This window comes from Brachycentrus maculatus, unplaced genomic scaffold (genome assembly GCF_059751285.1).
Source record: "Brachycentrus maculatus isolate JH-2025_06_01 unplaced genomic scaffold, ASM5975128v1 h1tg000336l, whole genome shotgun sequence".
NCBI classification, from domain to species: domain Eukaryota; kingdom Metazoa; phylum Arthropoda; class Insecta; order Trichoptera; family Brachycentridae; genus Brachycentrus; species Brachycentrus maculatus.
The window spans coordinates 303,034-323,805 of record NW_028281085.1 but is presented as its reverse complement, the minus strand read 5'-3'; the positions used below and the strand labels follow the sequence as shown (position 1 = coordinate 323,805).

The window sequence follows — 20,772 nt, the reverse complement described above, 5'->3', positions numbered from 1 at the left end:
TTATTTAATTATTTTAGCTTATAATTTGACCAGATAAATTATTATTAATATTTTATGAGTATCCGGATTTGTGGACAAGTGTTTGGACACTATAAAAAAATGTTGTTCTAACCTTTTCCATTTTTTGAAGACCTGGAGAACAAAACTTGAGGTGCCTCATGCACCATTAGGTGCCTTATAAGTAATGTTTTCTCTTTGAATCTTGACATCTGTTGAGATGTCAAAATTTAAATAGAAAAGGAAAGACTTTTAAACTTTTCTTCATCTATGTTGATAGATGAAGAAAAAATTGGAATCTGTTATTTTTTTCTCTCACTATATTTCAAGATATAACATAATTTGTCATCCAAGAAAGCTTATTAAAATTTCCTGTAATTTTTTTAGACGTGGAAAAATAACCATTTGTTAATATGCATACCTAATGGAATATTTACATTAAAATATTTTGCATAATTTGAATATTATGCAGAGAAATATAATTTTACAGACATAAAGATTGATAAAGGACGAATATTATTTGCATTGCAAATCCAAAAAAAATCATTTCTTATCGCAGCGTTAAATGAGGGACACGTCTCACCAACCATAAAATAATAAGCCTATTAAAAATTGCCAGTACCTACCCACATTTACGCAAGTACCTTTGAGATTTAAAAAAAATCAAATAAAATTGTATTCTTTTTAATTTTAATTTTACTTGATAAATACCACTTCTTATTAAAAATCTGTTGTGACACGTGTTTCGCTGCATTCCGCATCATTTTAAAACATAGTGTTTGTTTTTATTTTCAAATGTAAAATAGTTTCTAGAATATTACTATTTTTACTTTAAATTCTTAAAAATATCGTACATTATTTTGGTTATTTTATGTGCACTTTTTTAGTATTTTCTACTTTTTTACTATTTTATTACTCATAAAAGGATGTAGAATGCATACCTATTTAAGTAGTACCTACTCATTTATTTTTTATACAACAAAAGTAAGTAATATTAGTTAATAACCACTCACCGACCTACCTAAGTAGTAGATACCTAGCTTACCTTACTGCCTACCTCTACTACCTACCCTAATTAATTCTCTATGCACGTCACTGGGTATGTATATGAGGTATGTATTGCAAGACTGAACGCTTGCTTGTATAAGGGTTTATCATTATTAAAGATGAAAATTTAGATTCGTATTTTTTGTTGGTGTAATATAGTGCCGCCACATAAAAATATTAATAAAGACGAGTGGATAAAATGTGAGATAAAAATATATATATTTCTAAAATGTGGTGAATGATAAATGGCCGGCCGATCGAATAAATCCACGTTTTTCAGTGAGACATTAATCACCGGATTCTTCATTTCGGCAAACGTAAATAAATCGCAATAAATACGTCGGCACACCGAATTAAGCGCGATGTTGTCGGAACATAATTTCACATAGTTGTGATTTGAAACGTGAGCAAGTGAGCATAATTTATAACGCGATACAAAGCGCTTTCTTTGGTCGGTATAAGGGTCTATACAAACCGCTAAATAAACCTCTCGGGAATTCCCTGCGTATTACAGAAGTCACAAGGCAAATGCACACAGGTGGGATTCATAATAATTCCAAACAGGATACAAAGAAGACTTTATTTCATTATGCCTCATACACGTGACTCTTCAAGGGACGCGTACGTAATACTTTGTATACAAGTATCCCCTACAAACTCCCACATACCTATCCCAAGTACCATTACTCCTCTAAATAGAGATCTCGGAACAAAAAGAACCAAAGCATTGACTCCTCGACAGTTGGGCTAAAGAGGAGAAATTAATCCTTCTCATTTGTCCCGGTGAATATTTTTGCGAGTGAGAGGGGCGTTCAAACAATAGTTTTATCCCTTTACATTTCGGAGACAAAGGGTGTTCTCATGTTTTGGACGTAGGTAGGTAGACTATGATAAATACAATGAAAACATTTGTAGGCTATTCAAAGCTCATTGTCAAAAACATTTAAATCATGAAAACAAAATGTTTCTTGGGACTAAAGCGTGAGTTATTGAAATAGTTTTGTATGAATTCGCCCAAAATTTTTGGTCTGTTTTTGAGTTATGCGTTTTTTGTATGCGAATAAAAAGTATTTTACCGCCGATATGTATGACAGAATTAAAAACGAAGATATAAGAAAGGAGTGTAATGCTGAACTTGGGATGATTGAAAAGATTAAGAAGAGCTATTTAAGGTGGTGTGGACATGTGGATCGAATAGATAACGAGAGAATGAATAAGAAAGTACATGTGACGAATGTGAGCTATCGCCGAAAGAATTTGCACGATCAGATCAATCAGAACCTAAAATCTGGTGGTGTCAAAAGTCTGCGTAGGTAATTGGAGGGCATGTATGATTAAATGTGTAGATGTGAAAGAAGCAAGGAGTGTATGTCAGGATAAAAGAGTGAGCCGTTCCATCCTCTCTGCCTATACCTACGGAGAAATGGCGTGATGGCAGTAAGTATGTAGTAGTGGTAAAACAAGTAATTTAGTTACGATAATTCGTTTAAAGAATTATCTGCTGATCCGACTTTATTCACTGGACATGTTTTAAGTTCAGTAGTTCCACGTCACGTACGTGTCTTAAAAAGTTAAAAATTCCAAATCCAATTGACGTCAATTTAAGTCGGAATCATTTCGGAATGCACCTTGAAATTGGGGCAACGAAATGCCAGTGCAGTTCTCGGGGCACATCCAGCGCGCAGCGCACGCCTCGGCCCTCGCTATAATCCAATCTAAAAGTGCAGTCTGAGCAAGTAAAAGGTTAAATTCGTTAGAAACGTGTGCCCGGTGGCGGGTACATGGCGGGGAGGTGGCTGCACGTACCACACACACCCCTGCCAGGGTAGCAGAGGGTGGCGGAGGCTGGATTCACTTGACCTGCCCGAGAAAGAAGAGCCTGAATAATTTATTTCATACAATTAGTCGGGGCCGACGCAGTTTTGGCTGTAACTAACTTACTCCGGCAACAATGGAGGGCATTCAAATATTCATAGAGGACATTTTCTGCGATTCGCGGGTGAGAGAACTGTATCACTTAATTATTTATTATTTTACAAATTTTATTTGGTGTACCTTTTAGTTTTACGTAGAGTATATTATAACGTAAATTTAATATTAATCCCATGTCATTAAACATTTTTCCCCATACTGCAATGTTTAAATAATAATTAACAATAATAAATTAAGTTTCATTTCTATTATTTAAATTGTTGAAAAACAGACTTAGCACGATCAGATCAATCAGAACCTAAAATCTGGCGGTATCAAAAGTCTGCATAATCGGAGGGCATGTATGACTAGATGTATGGATGTGAAGGAGGCGAGGAGTGTATGTCAGGACAGAAGAGTGTGGCGTTCCATCCTCTCTGCATACCCCTGCGGGCAAACGGTGTGATGGTAGGGGTAGTAATTTTGTTATGTGTATGATGAAAAAAATAATAATAACAAGGAGAGCACGTCATCTATACGTATTTTTGTTAATCAGTAGTAACAATGATTAAAATGATTAAAGAAAACACTTGTTTTTTACCACTTGAGTTTTATTATAGACTACATGTTTCAGAAGTTAAACTTCCATCATTCAGGTCTGTATAATAACTAATAATCATTAAGTAGTAATGAGAGAAGGAAAGATCTAGTAAAAAGTGTTGAACAATTATCATACGTCATTATAATTAACAATGCGAGATATCCGATGAAGTTATTGTAGCCGATGTCACAATAGGTGAGCCTTTTATTATTTTTATCAGATCACAGTGTATAGATTCGAGACGTTGAACCATAGTTGATAGCTATCAAAGTTATTGTTGTGTACTAGACGGTAATTTTTCATTCCGCTGGCGTTACCTGCTGACGGATTCGATTTGGTGAAAGAAATAGATTAATCAATGACTCCTCCTCGGCCGGAGTAATATATCATACGGGCTGCCGTTTGCGGGGAACAGATAAATTGTTTAACTCAAATAAACATCTCGAAGGACAAAGAACACAATATTGTAACATAATACGTTCAGTTTTCTTGTTGTTGGCTTGTTATTAATTTCTGTGCCGTAAGATTAAGCTGGATATGTGTTACATATACCACGGTTACTCACAAAAATAAAATAACAACCATGTTGTTTTTTCCGCCTCTGTAGTGTAATGGTCAGCACGCTCGGCTATCGTACTGGAGGTCCCGGGTTCGATTCCCAGGGAAGGTTAAATAAATAAAAGTAATTATTTCCTTCCAATATTTATTCCATATTACCCTGGACTGGTGCCTTAAGCGGAAGGGCTGATCACCTTTCCTTCATGTGTCAACTAACGATCAAGATAATACTGCGTTTATATGGTGCAGTGCCCTATGCACCATCGGGTGCGGATAAGGGTAAGAAGAAAAGTTTTTTCCGCATTAATTTTATTTGACCATCAAACGGGTTTCGTCGTAATGGACATCACCAGACTGGTCGGATGATGCCGGTCACGACGAAACCCGGTTGCTGGTCAAATAAAATTCATGTGGAAAAAAACTACATGGTTGTTATTTTATTCTATAAAATGCAGTTCCACCAAGAAATGTCAGTACAAAACATTAATCTAACTAATATTCAAATTTTCCTACTAAATACCGTTCTTATTATTTTAGATAACGTGTTTTCTAGATACCTACTTAGAATTCCTACGTTTACTACTCGATGAAGTAACTCTGTAGTGTAAAAGAAAAGGGGTATATCTGTCTCAGACCAAATTTTACAGGAGAGCAAAAACAATCTTGTGAAATTAAATAACTCATTTGTTTTATGTATTTTTATATGTAAATACATATCTTAATAAAACTAAGTAAGTATTGCAACTACAGCTATATCCTTTGGCGAGATTATGGATTACACTTTTTTAGACAATTTGTGAAACAAACTTAGAAAATGATAAATTTGACAGATATACCCCTTTGCCATTACACTACCGAACTATTCAACTTAATACAACCGTTTTACGTATGCAAATGAAATTATTGATGAGCAACGCTAAACTAAACTATCTGAACATTAATTTTAGTTTCACCATTAATTAGGAATCGATTTAGTGTAATATCTTATGGAGGGGGAACTTCAATTATTCGTTTCCCAAGGTGCTTGATAGGTCCTTGGCGCTAAATAATAACCTATAGTTTAGGTCATTAATATCAAATAAAATTTCCAGAGTTATTAGAGAGATTAATGATGCAGCGAGGGATGGTCGGCAGTCTGCGTGCCTCAAATATCTCACTGAATTTCAAAATAAATATGTGAACGTCATTTTCATTACGTTTGATGATCAATCTACTTACGAGGTAGGCGTCATTATGGCGTTTCCGTTTAAAATACAATATTTTTTGACCGTTTTTTTCTTTCACACCAAACGTAAGATTAAATTAACGATTGCGTTTGAATATTCCAATTTATACAAAAATAATTCAACTTTCATTTTTACATAATTTTAATTTACAACATTTTGAGTGAAAATATTAGTTGTTCTACAAATACAAATCACGTTTCTCATGTATGTGATTATAATCCAGGATTCGGACCGCACATACAGATGAAAGAGTTTCTGCTCAGTAAAAAGCTTCTTCATCTCACCATAGATGTCTCTAGTGAAATTCTAGTGATTCAAGAACTCAGTTTCGAATTTGAACAATATATCTAGAAGTTTCAAGAATTTGAATAGTGTGGTTGTCAATCGTGGGTAGAATTGATGAATATTACACGGGTGTAAAGTGATCACTTAAAACAGCCTATGACAGTCGTAAGCCCCGTAAAATTATCACAAAAATCATAATTTTTTTATTACGTATTTGATTTAAAATTATTAATATATTACCCACAAACGTGAACAATTAATAATAAGTGTAAGTTCCTCTCCAAGCTTAAGAGCTTAGTCTTTTTATTGGAGAAAAAAAGTCTTGTAGCTATATAAAATAAATAAAAATTATTTCGAAAATTATAGGAGTAATTATTTCTAGCATATATTCTCGTTTATTGGAATACACAGCTTTCGATTAATTTGCTGTAAGACGAATAATGCTGTTAAATAATTCTCTGTAGCAAATTCACGATTCGCGCTTAAAACTATTCTGAATATTTCATTACACAAAGCGGGTGCCTTTTCATAGATACATTCTACATCGCGGTACTACGAGTGTTTCACCTTTCAGCTTCCTTCCAGCGCAGAGTATCCTCAGTCGGTATACTTCCTACACATCGTGATAGTGGCTATTTCAAGTTAGATAAATTCACTGCCGTCAGCACTCGGAGATATCCAGGGGGGAGGAGGGCGGGGCGGGGAGACGGAGGGATGCAGATAGTGAGGGGCGGTTAGGGCTACCACCTAACTTATCTACAACGTAGGAATGACATGTCAAGTCCGCTGTGACGTAGTCACAACTTTAAAAAAAATGGACGACGCGACACTGTGTTCTGTCGCGAGGACCATTTATCTCAAAATGACATATGCAGGTAGGCAGTGGCTTACACAGATAATTAATTAGGGTAGGCAGTAGAGGTAGGTAGTAAGGTAAGCTAGATACTAGATACTAGGGTAGGTAGTATAGGTAGGTAGTAAACTAAGTTAGGTACTACTAACTAGGGTAGCCAGTAGTAGCAGTTAATAAGGTAAGCTAAGTACTACTTAGTGATTTTTTCACTGTAATATTTTTTCAATATTACCATGGACTGGTACCTAAAGCGGAGGGCTGATCACCTTTCCTTCATGTGTAAACGATCAAGAAAACACTGCGTTAATATGACACAGTGCCCTATGCACCATTGGGGTGCGGATAAGGGTTTTATATATTATATAAGTACTACTTAGTAAGGTAGGGTAGGTACTGGTTGCGTTTTTATATGTCACGCGGGTAAGTTAGGATAGGCACTGCTTTTATGCCTACATGGAATGCACGCCCCTAGAGGTAGGTACTCCTTAAAATATAAATTTTATTTAATAAACAATATTAATATTATAAACCAAATGTACCGGCAATGGTACATTTGGATTGTAATATGGCTCAGTCTGGTTAATGGAAATTAAAAAAGAAGGCAATGTGAGTTGTTCAGGGTGAAATTAAACAATAGGAGTGAAAAACACTTATATTTATTGTAACCCCCGTGGGAGTCGAACCCGGGAGCTTCAGCATAGTATATTAGCTAACGCAGTAACCATTACAGTATGGCGGCGGCTATATTTATAAAGATATATAAAAACAGGCGCGTATTTGAATGTAAAGCTGAGTATTTAAATGAAGTTTAAAAGGAATCGGTGAATAGCTTTATGAGATTCAATATTTTGAACAAACGAAAATTTACATCTTTACTTACATGTATATAATACAGATTTCAATATAACTCGAATAACATCTTGTAATAAGTAGTAAAACTACAGCGGTTCCAACGCTTGGTGTTAATATTGTAATTTACCGAAATGAGCGCTGATTTTCACATAATTACCGAGTATCGGGAATTGGATCAAACCCATAAATGTTTTAATTAAATATTCCAAAGTTTTCGTGTATTTGTGACTTAAAACGAACCGAAGTTTTGTCTCATTCGAAACAGATGCTTCTATGTGGCGAGGGCCAAAAATAAATTGGTTAACTTTCCGACTCAAAATCGAGATTAAGATCGCAGTCAGGATGTCTTTCTTGCTTGACGTTTATTAATTGGCGGGCTATGTTTAATGTTTATCTACAAAATTAATGAAGTAATCATTTAGAAAGAGATTGATTCGGACTTCCTGTTATCTTAACTGATGCAAACGTAGTTTTTTAATGAGACGATCTGGTAATATTCTTATTTTCATCTATGCATAAATGACACTGAACTTGCATCAGTATTGCCTAAAATATACCGTATTTTATGACTATAAGAGGCATTTGTTTTTCAAAATATTCCTACCAAAATTCAGATGCGTCTTATACTCGATATGAATATAAAAATGTCTCTTCAGTTTGCTTTGAAATTTCTACCAGTCTTAAAAATGGTCAAATATTTGATGCCGCGAGAAACATTGTAGTGATGGGAATCGTTAAATTAAAAATGTAGTCCACCACACAACACCATACGTGCATTTGTAGGACGCAAACATTACACTTATGACAAGGATTCCACGAAAACCCCATTTTTAAAAAATCTATATTTGCAATCCAATAATAAAAATGGTAAAAATGTTACTTGAATATGCTTGTCTCCTTTTCATTGCCAAAAACCGTTCGTATATGATAAAATTTAAAATCAAATAAATAAGGTCAAATAAATTGCAACCTTAAATATCATTGTTCAGATATAAATCTTTTTTACTCGCACCACAACAGACTGAGAGAGGTTTGTAATTTTTAATTGGAAATTATAATGAGTAAGAAGATAACAAGATCAATGGCGCACGAAATATGAAAATACTTTAACCGATTACTGTTTGTTCGATATTATGTTTGTGGTATTAAAATATTATGCAGAATATTTTGAGTGGTGAAAATCGTTGTTCAAATATTCTGGATTTGTTTCCGCTTAGGGCTTTTTATATTAGTATCTCAACTTAGATGGGAAGGATATGAAAGACTAGGTATTTACAGTTTATTCGTAGCAAAGATAACCGCAATGGTAGCGCCATCTGTTGAACGTAATAGCATCTCACCTAATACTAAACATTGCTCATGGCAGACAGCGTGTTATTTGACAGCTACTAAAATATTATATACCTCAAACATTATAAAATTAAACACATCGGAAATGTATGCTATATCTTTTGTTTCTTTTTAATTTCACTAGACTGGGGCACAGTTAGTAATAAAAAATACAAAAATTAGATCATAATAATATCACTTTTTTTTAAATAAGGTTTAAAAATATTTTGAAATTAAGTTATCATTATGATATTTAATTATGTTTTTTTTAAGGATTTGAAAGAAGTACTGCATTGTCTTTAAATACCAGATAAGCGACGGCTTACTGTGTTTCTTGTATGATCATCCTAGTATTGATATTCCATTTCCTACTATTATCTCAACATTACTAAACCCCATTAACGTTTAATAATATAAAACACCATTATTTTTCTTAAAACTCGTTGAATACATAAAAAAAAAAATTACACAATATACCTATGTGAAATAGAAACTTTATTAAAGAAAGCTTATGTTACACGATACAAGAACGAGTAGGAATGTGGTGGCAGCAGGAATCACTGGACAGGAGGAAATGGAAGGTTTTGACGAAGGGCTATGTCCAACAGGATAAATAAGTACTGAAGGGAAGAGAAGACCACTTACAGAAATACTAGTAAAAAGTAGTAAATAAGAATCAACTAGGCACTACCTAGAATTGTTTTTAGGGGTTTATATCAATGGAGTTTTATAAAATTCACTTATTGATAAAAAATGACCAGATTTTTTTCTTTTAAATTTAATTTAAATTTTGGAAAATCTAGTTTTTTGATAATATATTATTTTAGGTTAATGTAAATATACGTATCGGGATAAATTAATGCTCAATTTTTTTTTATTTTGCGCAGGACCTTGACTTGAGCACTGTTGAGGTAGTATTTTACGAAAATGGCGTTATATAAATTATCCAAATTATTATTACTATCGTTCAAATATGATAATCAATGATCATGTTAATACTGCACTGATTCCATGCACTGTTTGGATGAAGATAAGGATCAAAGAAGAAAAAGATATTTTAAAATTACATTATTTATTGATTTGGCATTTATTTTGTGGAAAAACGTGTGATTTAAGACGACTTTTTGAGTATATTAATTTGAATACGGACATTTTTCTTAAAATAAAACGACAATGGTTGGTTTACTTAAAATAAATACATTTTCTTACTTTTTTTATTTACTGTAAAAATAAATACATTTTCCGTTCTACTGTGGGAATAATAAAATATTTACTACCCTTGTAAGTGCTAGCCCTGCTCGGCAAGTAAGAGGGGTGGTGAGAGGAAGAAGACGAGCGTTTAAACGATTTTTTCCACCGCACCCCAGCAGTAGTACGGGGTAGTTTTTTTGTCGTTCGGATCTCGAGTACATTTTGTAGATTCGTTCGATAGCGTCCGAGGGATTTGCGGCGGGCTTCCTTATTGATATTAATAGTTTGCAGGATAGCTGTGGCAGTTTGATGAACTTCCCCAGGATTCGTTCGCCGGGAGCGGAACGAACGGCGTCGCGATGCGAGGACTCCGTAAATTACTTTTATAGGCTATTTTATCGCCTTATATTTTACCATTATCATCTTATATGGTAAACGATCGGACTTGCCATCGTTTCCTCAAAACTTCTCACTCGCAGTGAGAAACTTGAGAGATTATAGCTATTATTTTAACACGCATTTTTTCGCTATTCTTATAACACGTTATATTGATTACTACACATTAGACCAATTTACATATGTATATGTTTAATTAAAGGCATAAACTATTTTAAAGATGATTTATTTTAAAAAAAGGTTTTTATGTTATATAATCACTCTGAGATTTGAGTATACCGATTTCGAGATGAACGCATCTCTTCTTCTGGATAATCACTTTACTAGTATGATATCAACGCTATGCACCACTATCAGCAATATTCACCACACGGGTATATTCTGACAGTATTTATATAATATGTTGTATAATTATAACATCTCGAATTCTAGGGTAAAAAATATAGATAATACGTTACCAAATATTGTGTTGCTAATCGGTTCTCGAAACACAATACAAAAGTGAGCACTTTTGTGAACTCGGGAAACTATTTCATCATTCGGCCGATGAAAAGAATGAAAGTACCTACCCATTTAACATGAACACGTGTATTCACCTTTGGGATTCACTATTGAAACGTCTGCGGTGTGCTTCAAGAGTGGCCATAGACAAAACGAAATATATGTTCATTCATAAGACCTGAAATGCGTTCTATTTCTAAACACGGCACGGTCCATTCATCTTTGCGGTGGATTGGCAACGCTTGCGTTGCTTTAAATAAATTCATAAAATCGAAATGAATGCTATATTCCTCTCCGGATGGCGAAATTGCCTTTGACCGAACAGTTTACACATCGCGTCGTACTTTTGCCAGAATAATAAATTTACGACTTTTTTGTGATTCGTTTATCTGAATATTTAGATGGGTAAGGAAATAACCACAGAAGGAAATAAATTGCGTGTATTTTATGATTGGATACTTTAGGACATCGGTTTTTAGATTGCATAGAAAACATAATAAAATAAATATAAAAGTAGATTAGAAATACTGTACAAAATACTAAATACTTTGTAGAATAGTATGTTGCATACTTGTACAAATAATAATTAGGTAAATTACCTATGTTTTTTATCAATTATACACGTTTTAAATAAAACTAAGCCGATACAAAATATTACCATATGCAAGATAATTACTTCATTTATTGATTCTGCAGTTATTTTGTGGTAATATTTATTCATTTTAATTAAATATTTCACTTGGCAAAAATGACTATTTAAAAAAAAAACAACTATTGTGACATATTTCCTTGCATTTCACATCATTTTATGAGCAATGAAAATGAAAAAACTAAGTGGAATAAAATCATTTCCATAAATAAAACATCCCATAAAATAACCAAAATGATTCTAGTAACTATTTTCCAGTTTCACGTAGGTATTTATTTCTAGGTTTTCAGTACCTACTTACGTGTCGGTGGTTTAAGTGTTAATTTATTTCACAACGTAAAATGGAGATGACTCGTGTCGGACAGCGTACATAATGTACGTACACGGTAACGTTAAATTTAAATTAATTCACGGGACGAATGTTGGGTTCGTAAAGAACATAAACCGAAATAATGTGTAATTCACACGACTGCAGGTAGCGCGGCGCTCGCCGACTACCCTTTCCTCGCCACAAAGGGTCCTTCATCTCTACCCTGACTCTATTGTACGTATCTACCCAGTGCTTGACTTCTTGTCTGGCACTTATCTTGAATTTTTTATAAACAGGCGCTGAAACGCTTTCAACTTATCACTTCCGCTGTAGAATACCTTATTTTGTACATTCCCAATTCGCGCCCGCTGCGAGTGGCCCTTTTAGAAGTCAAACGGCATTACGAAGAGCGGTTTTTTTTCTTCCCAGAGAAAGCGTCCGGATGTTTATGTCGCGAATTCAAGCGAGAGAGCTTTCGGCTCTGCCGGGAGCTTTTAAACGATATTTACGAATTTAGATCACTCCCGAATAACCGAGCCGGACCTGCGGTTAGTTATGTTAATGAGACGGCTTATCGCTTTAAAAAGGTCGTTAATGCCAGCAAAGTATACAATAATGGCTTTGGGGTAGATTTTGACAAAATACCGAATTCCTTATAAAATTTATATTTAGAAAGGTATCAAAATATTTCAATTTGCGGTTGCGTTTTGCGTCTCGTTCGCTTAATATTCATAAATTTAATAACCGTTTCACGAAAGGATTAAGCATAAAAATATATTACAGTACGAAATACCTTTGAAATAGTTAAATACTTTTTGTGATTGAATAATAAAAACGGTATTTTAAAATAGCTCTCAATAAAATTAAATTTAAGATTACTAGTTTTGATATGAAGGGAAATTCTGGGCTATATTTTGTAATTTACAATTATTAATATAGGTTGGATATTTTAAAAGACTTTAAAGAGGTTGGTAATTCTTATTGATTTGTCACAGTTTAACTTAACAGTATACTTTAAAGCATTTTTTTTTCAAAACAGCATCACAATTTTAAGAGTAAAATTCAAGACAGTAGGTAAAAATATTTAAGTAAACACACGTAACACATGTATGTTTCACCATCGATTGTTTAAAAAAATAAGTATTCCATGATTTGTGGAGAATGTTTTAGCAGTTTTAAAATAGTCAAACAATATATTTATTTACTACAGAAGTAGGCAGAGAGGTTGTAACGCCACACTTGTCCTTACTGACATACACTCCTAGCTTCCTTTACATCCATACATCTAGTCACACATGCCCTCCGTTTTACATAGAATTTTGAGACGCCTAGATTTCAGGTTTCGATTGATCTGGTCATGAATTATATTTAAAGGCGTCGTCGTTCTGTTTCTTCCGTTCACATTTGCCAAATAATCTTAGTCATTCTCTCGTTATCCATTCGTTCCATATGTCCATGCGATCGTAGGTAATTTTCCTTAATCTTTTCAATCATCCCTAGTTCAGCCTTACATTCCTTTCTTATATTTTAATTTTTAATTCTTAATAAATGTATAAATTAAAAAATGTTATAAACAGCTTAAATTGTGAAAATGAACATTTCCGTGTATAAAATAATGAAACATTTTATTTTCGATGCGCAAAATGTATGCTGAAGGGTTTAACGTGAAAATTTAGCAGGATTTCTTTTTTCAATTAAAAAAGCGCCAAAATAAAAATGGCTACGTTTACTTTATCAAAGCACATATTGGTTCAGTCACCTTCGTGCTCACAAAACAGCAGGAATCTGCTTCTAGCGCTACTAAATTTAGATGATGTTTGTCATAAAATAAATTAAACTTGGTTTGAGGAAACAATGGCTGCAATGTGGAGACAGTTGAAACAAAATGCATGTCGCGGAATAATAGAACGGGTGTAAATGAATGTCCGAGAGGCGAGTTCGCAAAACCACTCGGCATCAGTTTAGCAAACATTGACGTGATTAATTATATTAACAAGTTGGCGGTCTATCACTCCCACTCGCTTCTGCATTCCGGGTGCACTTATGTATTAAGAATACTTAACTAAATGTGACTGCACTGCAATTATTTCTTATCCTTATACATAAATATATGCATATAAAACAAAACGTCGACAGCAGATTTGCGTTAAGCGATCTATTTAGACATGAATATCGTACTTCCTTAAAAATATTGACATAAAACAGAAGATTTTTGTGTGTATATTTTCGTGTTTGATGTAATTCAAATTCTCAAGAATTTTCTCAAGAAATTGGTTAATTTGTATTTAAAGTAATGTTTGCCATATTAATTTGGATGACTGAACTGTTAAATATGTTTATTTATGAGGTTGATATTTTTATAAAGCATTTAAACATTTATACCCAAGTAAACTCATACCTTCTATTTTTTTCTGTCCTTTATCCGCACCCAAAGGTGCAAGTGGCACTTCATATCATCGACGCAGTGTTATATAGATCATTAACTACACAAATGCGAGGCGATTAATCCCTCGCTAGAGATACGAATCTAGGGATATTTAAAATAAATAATAGTTAAATCACTTATATTTATTCTGAAAAATCACTTATATTTATTCTGACCCCCTTTGGGAATCGAATTCAGGACCTCCAGTACGGTAGCTGAATGCGCTTACCACTACATTATGAAGGCGGACTAATTTAAATACAACGAAAAAATGCCGGCGATGACTTTCTTCGTTCAAGTCTAAAATTTCAAATAACGTGTTTTTCACCGTATTTTTTCTAAATTTCCTTCAGCATCACAGTTTTCCATATTTTTTCCTAAAAAATTGGCTAGGCACTACTTATTCGACTGTATGAAATATAATCACATTCTTTGCTACATACTGCTTTATTTCTTGTTTAAATACTACTATTTTTTATTGCGCCATTCGTATTTTTTATGCGATGTAAATTAATTGGCGAACGCTATTCGTATTAAACTTCATGTAAAAAATCAAAACTTAAGATATTCCTGTAAAACGTTTGTTTATCAACCTAAATAATAAATACCTTGGACACTGTTATAAACATACAATGACATGAAACATGTATCTTTGTAGAGGTCAAAAACATGCACATTTTATTGCATTTCACATGCAGCAACTCAGAAAGTGGGATTAGTGGTGAAACCAAATTTAGCATTTCGTTTGCATTTAGCGCAAAGAGGACTTAGTGGTAAAAGTGAATACATCTGTTTTGGCATAATAGAGTACTAACAAGATCATTTTGCTTTTCAGAAAGGTTAACGACTTTGCCCATTCTAGCATTTAAAAGCTGCGAAAGCCGCGCGCATAAAAATACCAATCAATCAGACATGTTTTGCGAGTAACCTGTCTTAACAGTAACTTAAATTGCGTTGTAAACGTATGTGCTATTCCCCATCACATTATTAATCGATATATTTGCATTTACGCAATATGTCTTATACTGGTGAGTGCAAAAACATCTGCTCTACAATGGTGGGGTATAAAAAGCCCTTCTTCATTTTCAAAAACCACTTTTTAAAGGTTGATTCCCCTCGTATTTTATAACTTGTTTTGTATAGAGACCTGGTCAGCCACTTGTTAAAAAAAAAACATTATAATTTATATATGTCCCTAAGAATGCCCTAGTTATTGGGGCCGAAACGGCGACAACTTTTGGCATTATAAGTATAACTCAAAAATCGGTTATCGGCATCTGAAGAGCCGTAAAAATGTAATACGTTTTTTTCGAAATTATATTTTACACATTTATTAAACCGATATTTTTTTATTACTTTTACGGCTATATAATTACCAACAAATGCGATATAAATGTGTTGATACTGTTATATTACGCAAAATTATTATTGACGCAATTTAATTTAGCTATGTGTTGAATCCAGTTACTGAAACGTCGTACGAGTAGCGAACGCACATCTTTAGGAAAATATATTGTTGCAATTTGACACCGAGGCTTAATTAGACTCGAGTCTAGAATTTATAGTATAAGCTGTTAACAAGTAATATTTTATTAACAGTCTCAAGTTGCCAGCATACAAGAATGCGTATTAATCCATCGTGTCTATTTTTAGAGTTTGAGATGTACCTACCTACTAATCCACAAATTACAGCAACAAAACACAAGATTTTATTTCAATCTGTACAATCTCAAGAATATGCATGTTTTTGGGGATAAATTACAAGGTTTTTTAAATTTACAGGTCACATTTAGGCATCTGCATCTACTCCATTAAAAGTAGGCATATAACGTCATTTTATTGAATGTGTTAACCAGCATAAATTGCGATAGATTTTTGTAACGTTCAGGTCACATTAAGGTATCTGTTTTTATGCCATTAAAAGTATATCAGGTCGGTTAAATGAATATATTTATCGGCATAGTAAAATCGCAATGAAATGTATTAGATTTTTATAACTGACAAGACATATTTAGGTATATTCTTCTACGTCATTAAGAGTATGTAACATCAGTTTAATGAATGTGTTAACTAGCATAATATAATTGCTATGAAATTCGTTACATTTTTGTAACTCACAAGACATATTTAGGTATATTCTTCTACGCCATTAAGAGTATATAACGTCAGTTTAATGAATGTTTAACCAGCATAATATAATTGCTATGAAATGCGTTAGATTTTTGTAACTTACAAGACATATTTAGGCATATTCTTCTACGTCATTAAGAGTATATAACGTCAGTTTAATGAATGTTTAACCAGCATAATATAATTGCTAAGAAATGCGTTAGATTTTTGTAACTTACAAGACATATTTAGGTATATTCTTCTACGTCATTAAGAGTATATAACGTCAGATTAATGAATGTTTAACCAGCATAATATAATTGCTATGAAATGCGTTAGATTTTTGTAACTTACAAGACATATTTAGGTATATTCTTCTACGTCATTAAGAGAATTTAGTAAGTAATACTAAATAATCAGAAATATTTCTTAACAAAAACGAAAAAAGTAAGTACATGCTATTCAATAAAGAAACGACGTTAATCTGCTTCAGTTAAAATCTATTACCTATATTTTTTTATACCTATTAGCATTTTAAAAATATTTCACAAATTTTGTACCTACCTAATTTAGTTAAGGTTATTTTTTTTGTAGAGTATTTTATGGTGTATAATATTTTAGTAATATCTAATGATACCTAAATGGTACAGTATTACATTGACGGAGCGTCATCTTGATCGTAAATTGGATGATAGAAAATATATTGGTTCAATTATTCAGATTCAAATAGAAGATGAAATACAGGTATTTTTCTATTATTATTACCTCAGCCGGGAATCGAACCTTAGGCTTCGTGGACAATATTTTATCAAAATTTATAACATTTTAAGGAGCGATGGGGAGAGATAATTTATTCCATAATACATTTTGTAAACATATTGTGGGATATACAGATAATGCAAATTTGACGTAAGTTTCGAAGGTAAAGCTTAGTTTCGAATAAAACCGGTTTCTATAATAATTTTTAAAATATGTGCGCGCGAATTATGTATGTAAATGAGAGCGTTCACATTTGAGCATTGTGCACAGCATTCAGGGCGCGTAATAGTCAACAATACAAAAAAACACATCCATCAAAGTACGTTGAAAATATAACGCGAGGGGAGAAAGAAATACACTGCTACTACCATCACGCCGTTTTCCCGTAGGGGTAGGCAGAAAGGATGGAACGCCACACTCTTCTGTCCAGATATACACTTCTCGTCTCCTTCACATCCAAACACCTAGTAATACATGCCCATACAAATAATCGGAATTACGCAGACTTTTCACACAACCAGATTTTAGGTTCTGATTTATCTGATCGTGTCAATCTTTTTCGACCGTCCTCGTTCTGGTTTCACATTCGCCACATATATTTTCTTAGTCATTCTCTCGCTATCTATTCGCTCCACATTACATACAACCTTAAAGAACTATTCATAATCTTTTCAATTATTCCGTGTTCAGCCTTACATTCCTTCCTTATATCTTTGTTTTTAGAAAGAAATATAATACTCTTAAATATAATAGTGATCATCGGCGCAGAGCCCTAGAAGGTAGTTAGGTAGGTACCTGGGGTCAGCGAAGGGCTCGGCGTAGATGTTCCTCGGAGCCCTACGAGGCAGGGGCGGAGGCACGGGGCCCAGGGCTTCGTCTGCGTCCCCGTAGCGATCCCCGTACCGCCCCATCGACTTCATCGTCATCCCGAAGGCCTCTCGGTCAATCCTGGCGACTCGAGACACTAATCTAGCACCAGCGATGGTCACATTCCAGCGACGCGCTTATCCTGTCCATCACAGTCCAACCGAGCAGTCAAATGGACCAAACTAGCAACAACACAGCGAAGGTTCGCATAATTCGTACGTAAACACTTTACCAAAGTCGCATCGATACACTGATCACTCTTTGTAAAACTTCTACTCGCACTGTCGGTTCAGAGATTGATGTCTGTTTCGCTTTTCCCGCGGTGTATTTACGGAAAGCTCTGCCGTACAGATAAGAGTGCAGCTTTACGCAAAAGAGCTTCCGCGACCCCGCGGGGTACAGGAGCGGCGCGCGGGGAAACAGAAGACATCCACTCGTCAATGTTGATACGGTCCACCGTCAAGACTAAACGACCACGGATCAAATGAAGAAAGAAAAAAAACACAAATTAATTCTTTAAATAATTCACTCGATTTATTTATAAAAAAACTATGTTAGAGTCACACAAGTTATGGGGACGATCCGCAGAGTACGGCGCGGCGCGATGCGAAGACGTCCGCTCTCGGCGCCTGACAATGGCGAAGTGCGCGACGGGGAGGGGAGACGTGTCGGGCGGGTGCGCGCGCACGCAGGAGGCAGGCCGCATGCGCGGGGAGGGGGCCCCCACCCTCCACCCCCGCCCCCGTCGGGGGAGGAAGGCGCCCCTAACTGGGGATGTTTGCGAGCGCAACAGTTATCTGCCGTCCGAGCTAGCGACGCGAGAGGCAAATTCCAATATCCCCTGCATAATCGTTGGCCCACACTTCTTGTTTAGACCAAATGGACGCTGTATAAGTGACACGATGAAGAATAAAATGAAAAACTAACTAACTAACCATCACGCCGCTTCTCCGCAGGGGTAGGCAGAGAGAATCGAACGCCACACCACTCTGCCTTTGCAAACATTCTTTGCCTCTTCTACATTCATGCATCTCCTCATACATACCCGACGATTATTACGACTCCTGACTCGGCCGCTTTCAAGTATTTTCAAGTATATACAAGAATAAAATGAGATGGTGTTTATTAAAATCAAATCACATTAATTTACATACTACTTAGTACTTAACATACTTTGAATACAAAATTTGATGCTATTTCATACATTGAATATTTAACTCTTTCCAACAATTTATTACCTTATTATATCAATAATAGATCAATTTCATAAGCAGTGATTGGGTTTTCAAATTTAAAAAAGCAACACCTTCTTCGAAAAAGTCGTAACTTATTTCATCAATTGATTCGACAGTCACTTTGTGGTATTATCAATACATTTTTTATTTTATTTCGCTTTGTAGCACTATTATAGCACTATTCCTTAAAATGTATTCTGCACGTGTTTCGATGTATTCTGAATCATTTTCGGTAGTGAAATTAAAATTAAATATATGGTATTAGAAATCTTTCTTCTGCAATTTATAATTTCATTGAAGATAATTTATGATGGTCTGGACATGTGGAACGTATAAGTGGGGAAAGAACGGTTAAACAAATTTATGAGGCTAATGTAGTTGGAAAAAAAGCAGAGGAAGACCGAGGAAAACTAAGCACAATCAGGCCTGTCAAAGACCTGAAACCGACCGGGCCAGGAGTCGAAATAATTGTTGAGTATGTATGAGGAGATGCATGAATGTGGAAGGGGCGAAGAATGTTTGCAAATACATTTCTGTGGCGTTCTATTCTCTCTGCCTCCCTCTTCGGGGACGCGGCGTGATGGTATGTTAGTAGTATTTACCTATTTTAAATACCTACCTATCTACCTAAGATAAAATTACCCATTTTTTTCAGCGAATGATTTATTTTAGTAACAACACTTCAGTCTTATATTTAAAATAGATTTTTAGTACTCATTATGTTTTCCGCTTCGCATATAGTGCTTAAAATAAGTTTATGAAATCCCTACGTTGATATTATATATTAGGTAGCACCGACGCCTAATATATGTATATACCGACAACTTCGCACACAAACGTAGCACAAAATTTAACATGAAAAGAAAAAAGATAAACGCTCTATGTCATATTTAAATCTTAAAAAAAAAAAATATTTTATAAAAAAAAGTTATACAAATATTTGTTATTTCTATATTTTACCGATTGTTATATTTCGTTATTTAGAATATATACATTTTTTTTTTAAAACGCCGTCTATGAATACAAAATGTAAGCGAACAAAATAATAAATTAAGGTAAAATACTTATGGCATAAACTGTGTGACAAACCAACCATCACGCTTTTTTTCGGCGTGGATAGGCAACAAGGATAGAACTCCACACCACTGTATTTATTTAGAAGTATTTTTCACCTATTCCACACATCTCCTCATACGTGTCCGCCAATAAATCTGACCCCTTGTTTTCCTCATCTAATTTTTCACATTTTCCTCTACTTCTATATGAATTTTTTTTTTAAGTGTGGTCAAAGTTTATTCGAATTGATAGTTATTATATTTAAAAGAATTAGACCAAAGCACATGGATTCAATGTTCAGACGCAAGGAATGAAAAAGGTCGACTAATGACGTCTAGATGTCATTTAGTTATTAGGGTAAAAAAATGTAAATACATTAAAGGCAAATCGTCGGCATGAGGGACTATTGTATTGTAAGACGCAATGTGTTACAGGTTTATAGTCCAGTTTTAAGGATGTAACATTTTAAGGAAAGATAAAATAACAGCCTGTCTCTTGTGAGGTCTTCTGGCCGCGACAGACATTAGCAAAGGCGTCGTTAACCAAAGCTCCAAACAGAAGAATGGATTCGATGACTAATATGGCATTTTATAAGCTTGAAAAAAATCGTCATAT

The 20,772-nt window shown here is 34.3% G+C and overlaps 1 protein-coding gene across 2 annotated transcripts in view; it reads right to left on the bottom strand.

The window, feature by feature from the left end:
* Ten-a (Teneurin-a transmembrane protein) overlaps positions 1-18,511 on the bottom strand; it is a 136,567-nt gene extending 118,056 nt beyond the window's left edge. For both annotated transcript variants that reach the window (XM_088269037.1, XM_088269038.1), the window contains exon 1: positions 17,795-18,511. In XM_088269037.1, coding sequence (XP_088125163.1) covers positions 17,795-17,925 — 131 coding nt within the window. In that variant the 5' untranslated portion in view covers positions 17,926-18,511. The remainder of the gene's footprint in view (positions 1-17,794) is intronic.
* Between the last annotated feature and the right edge of the window lie 2,261 nt (positions 18,512-20,772).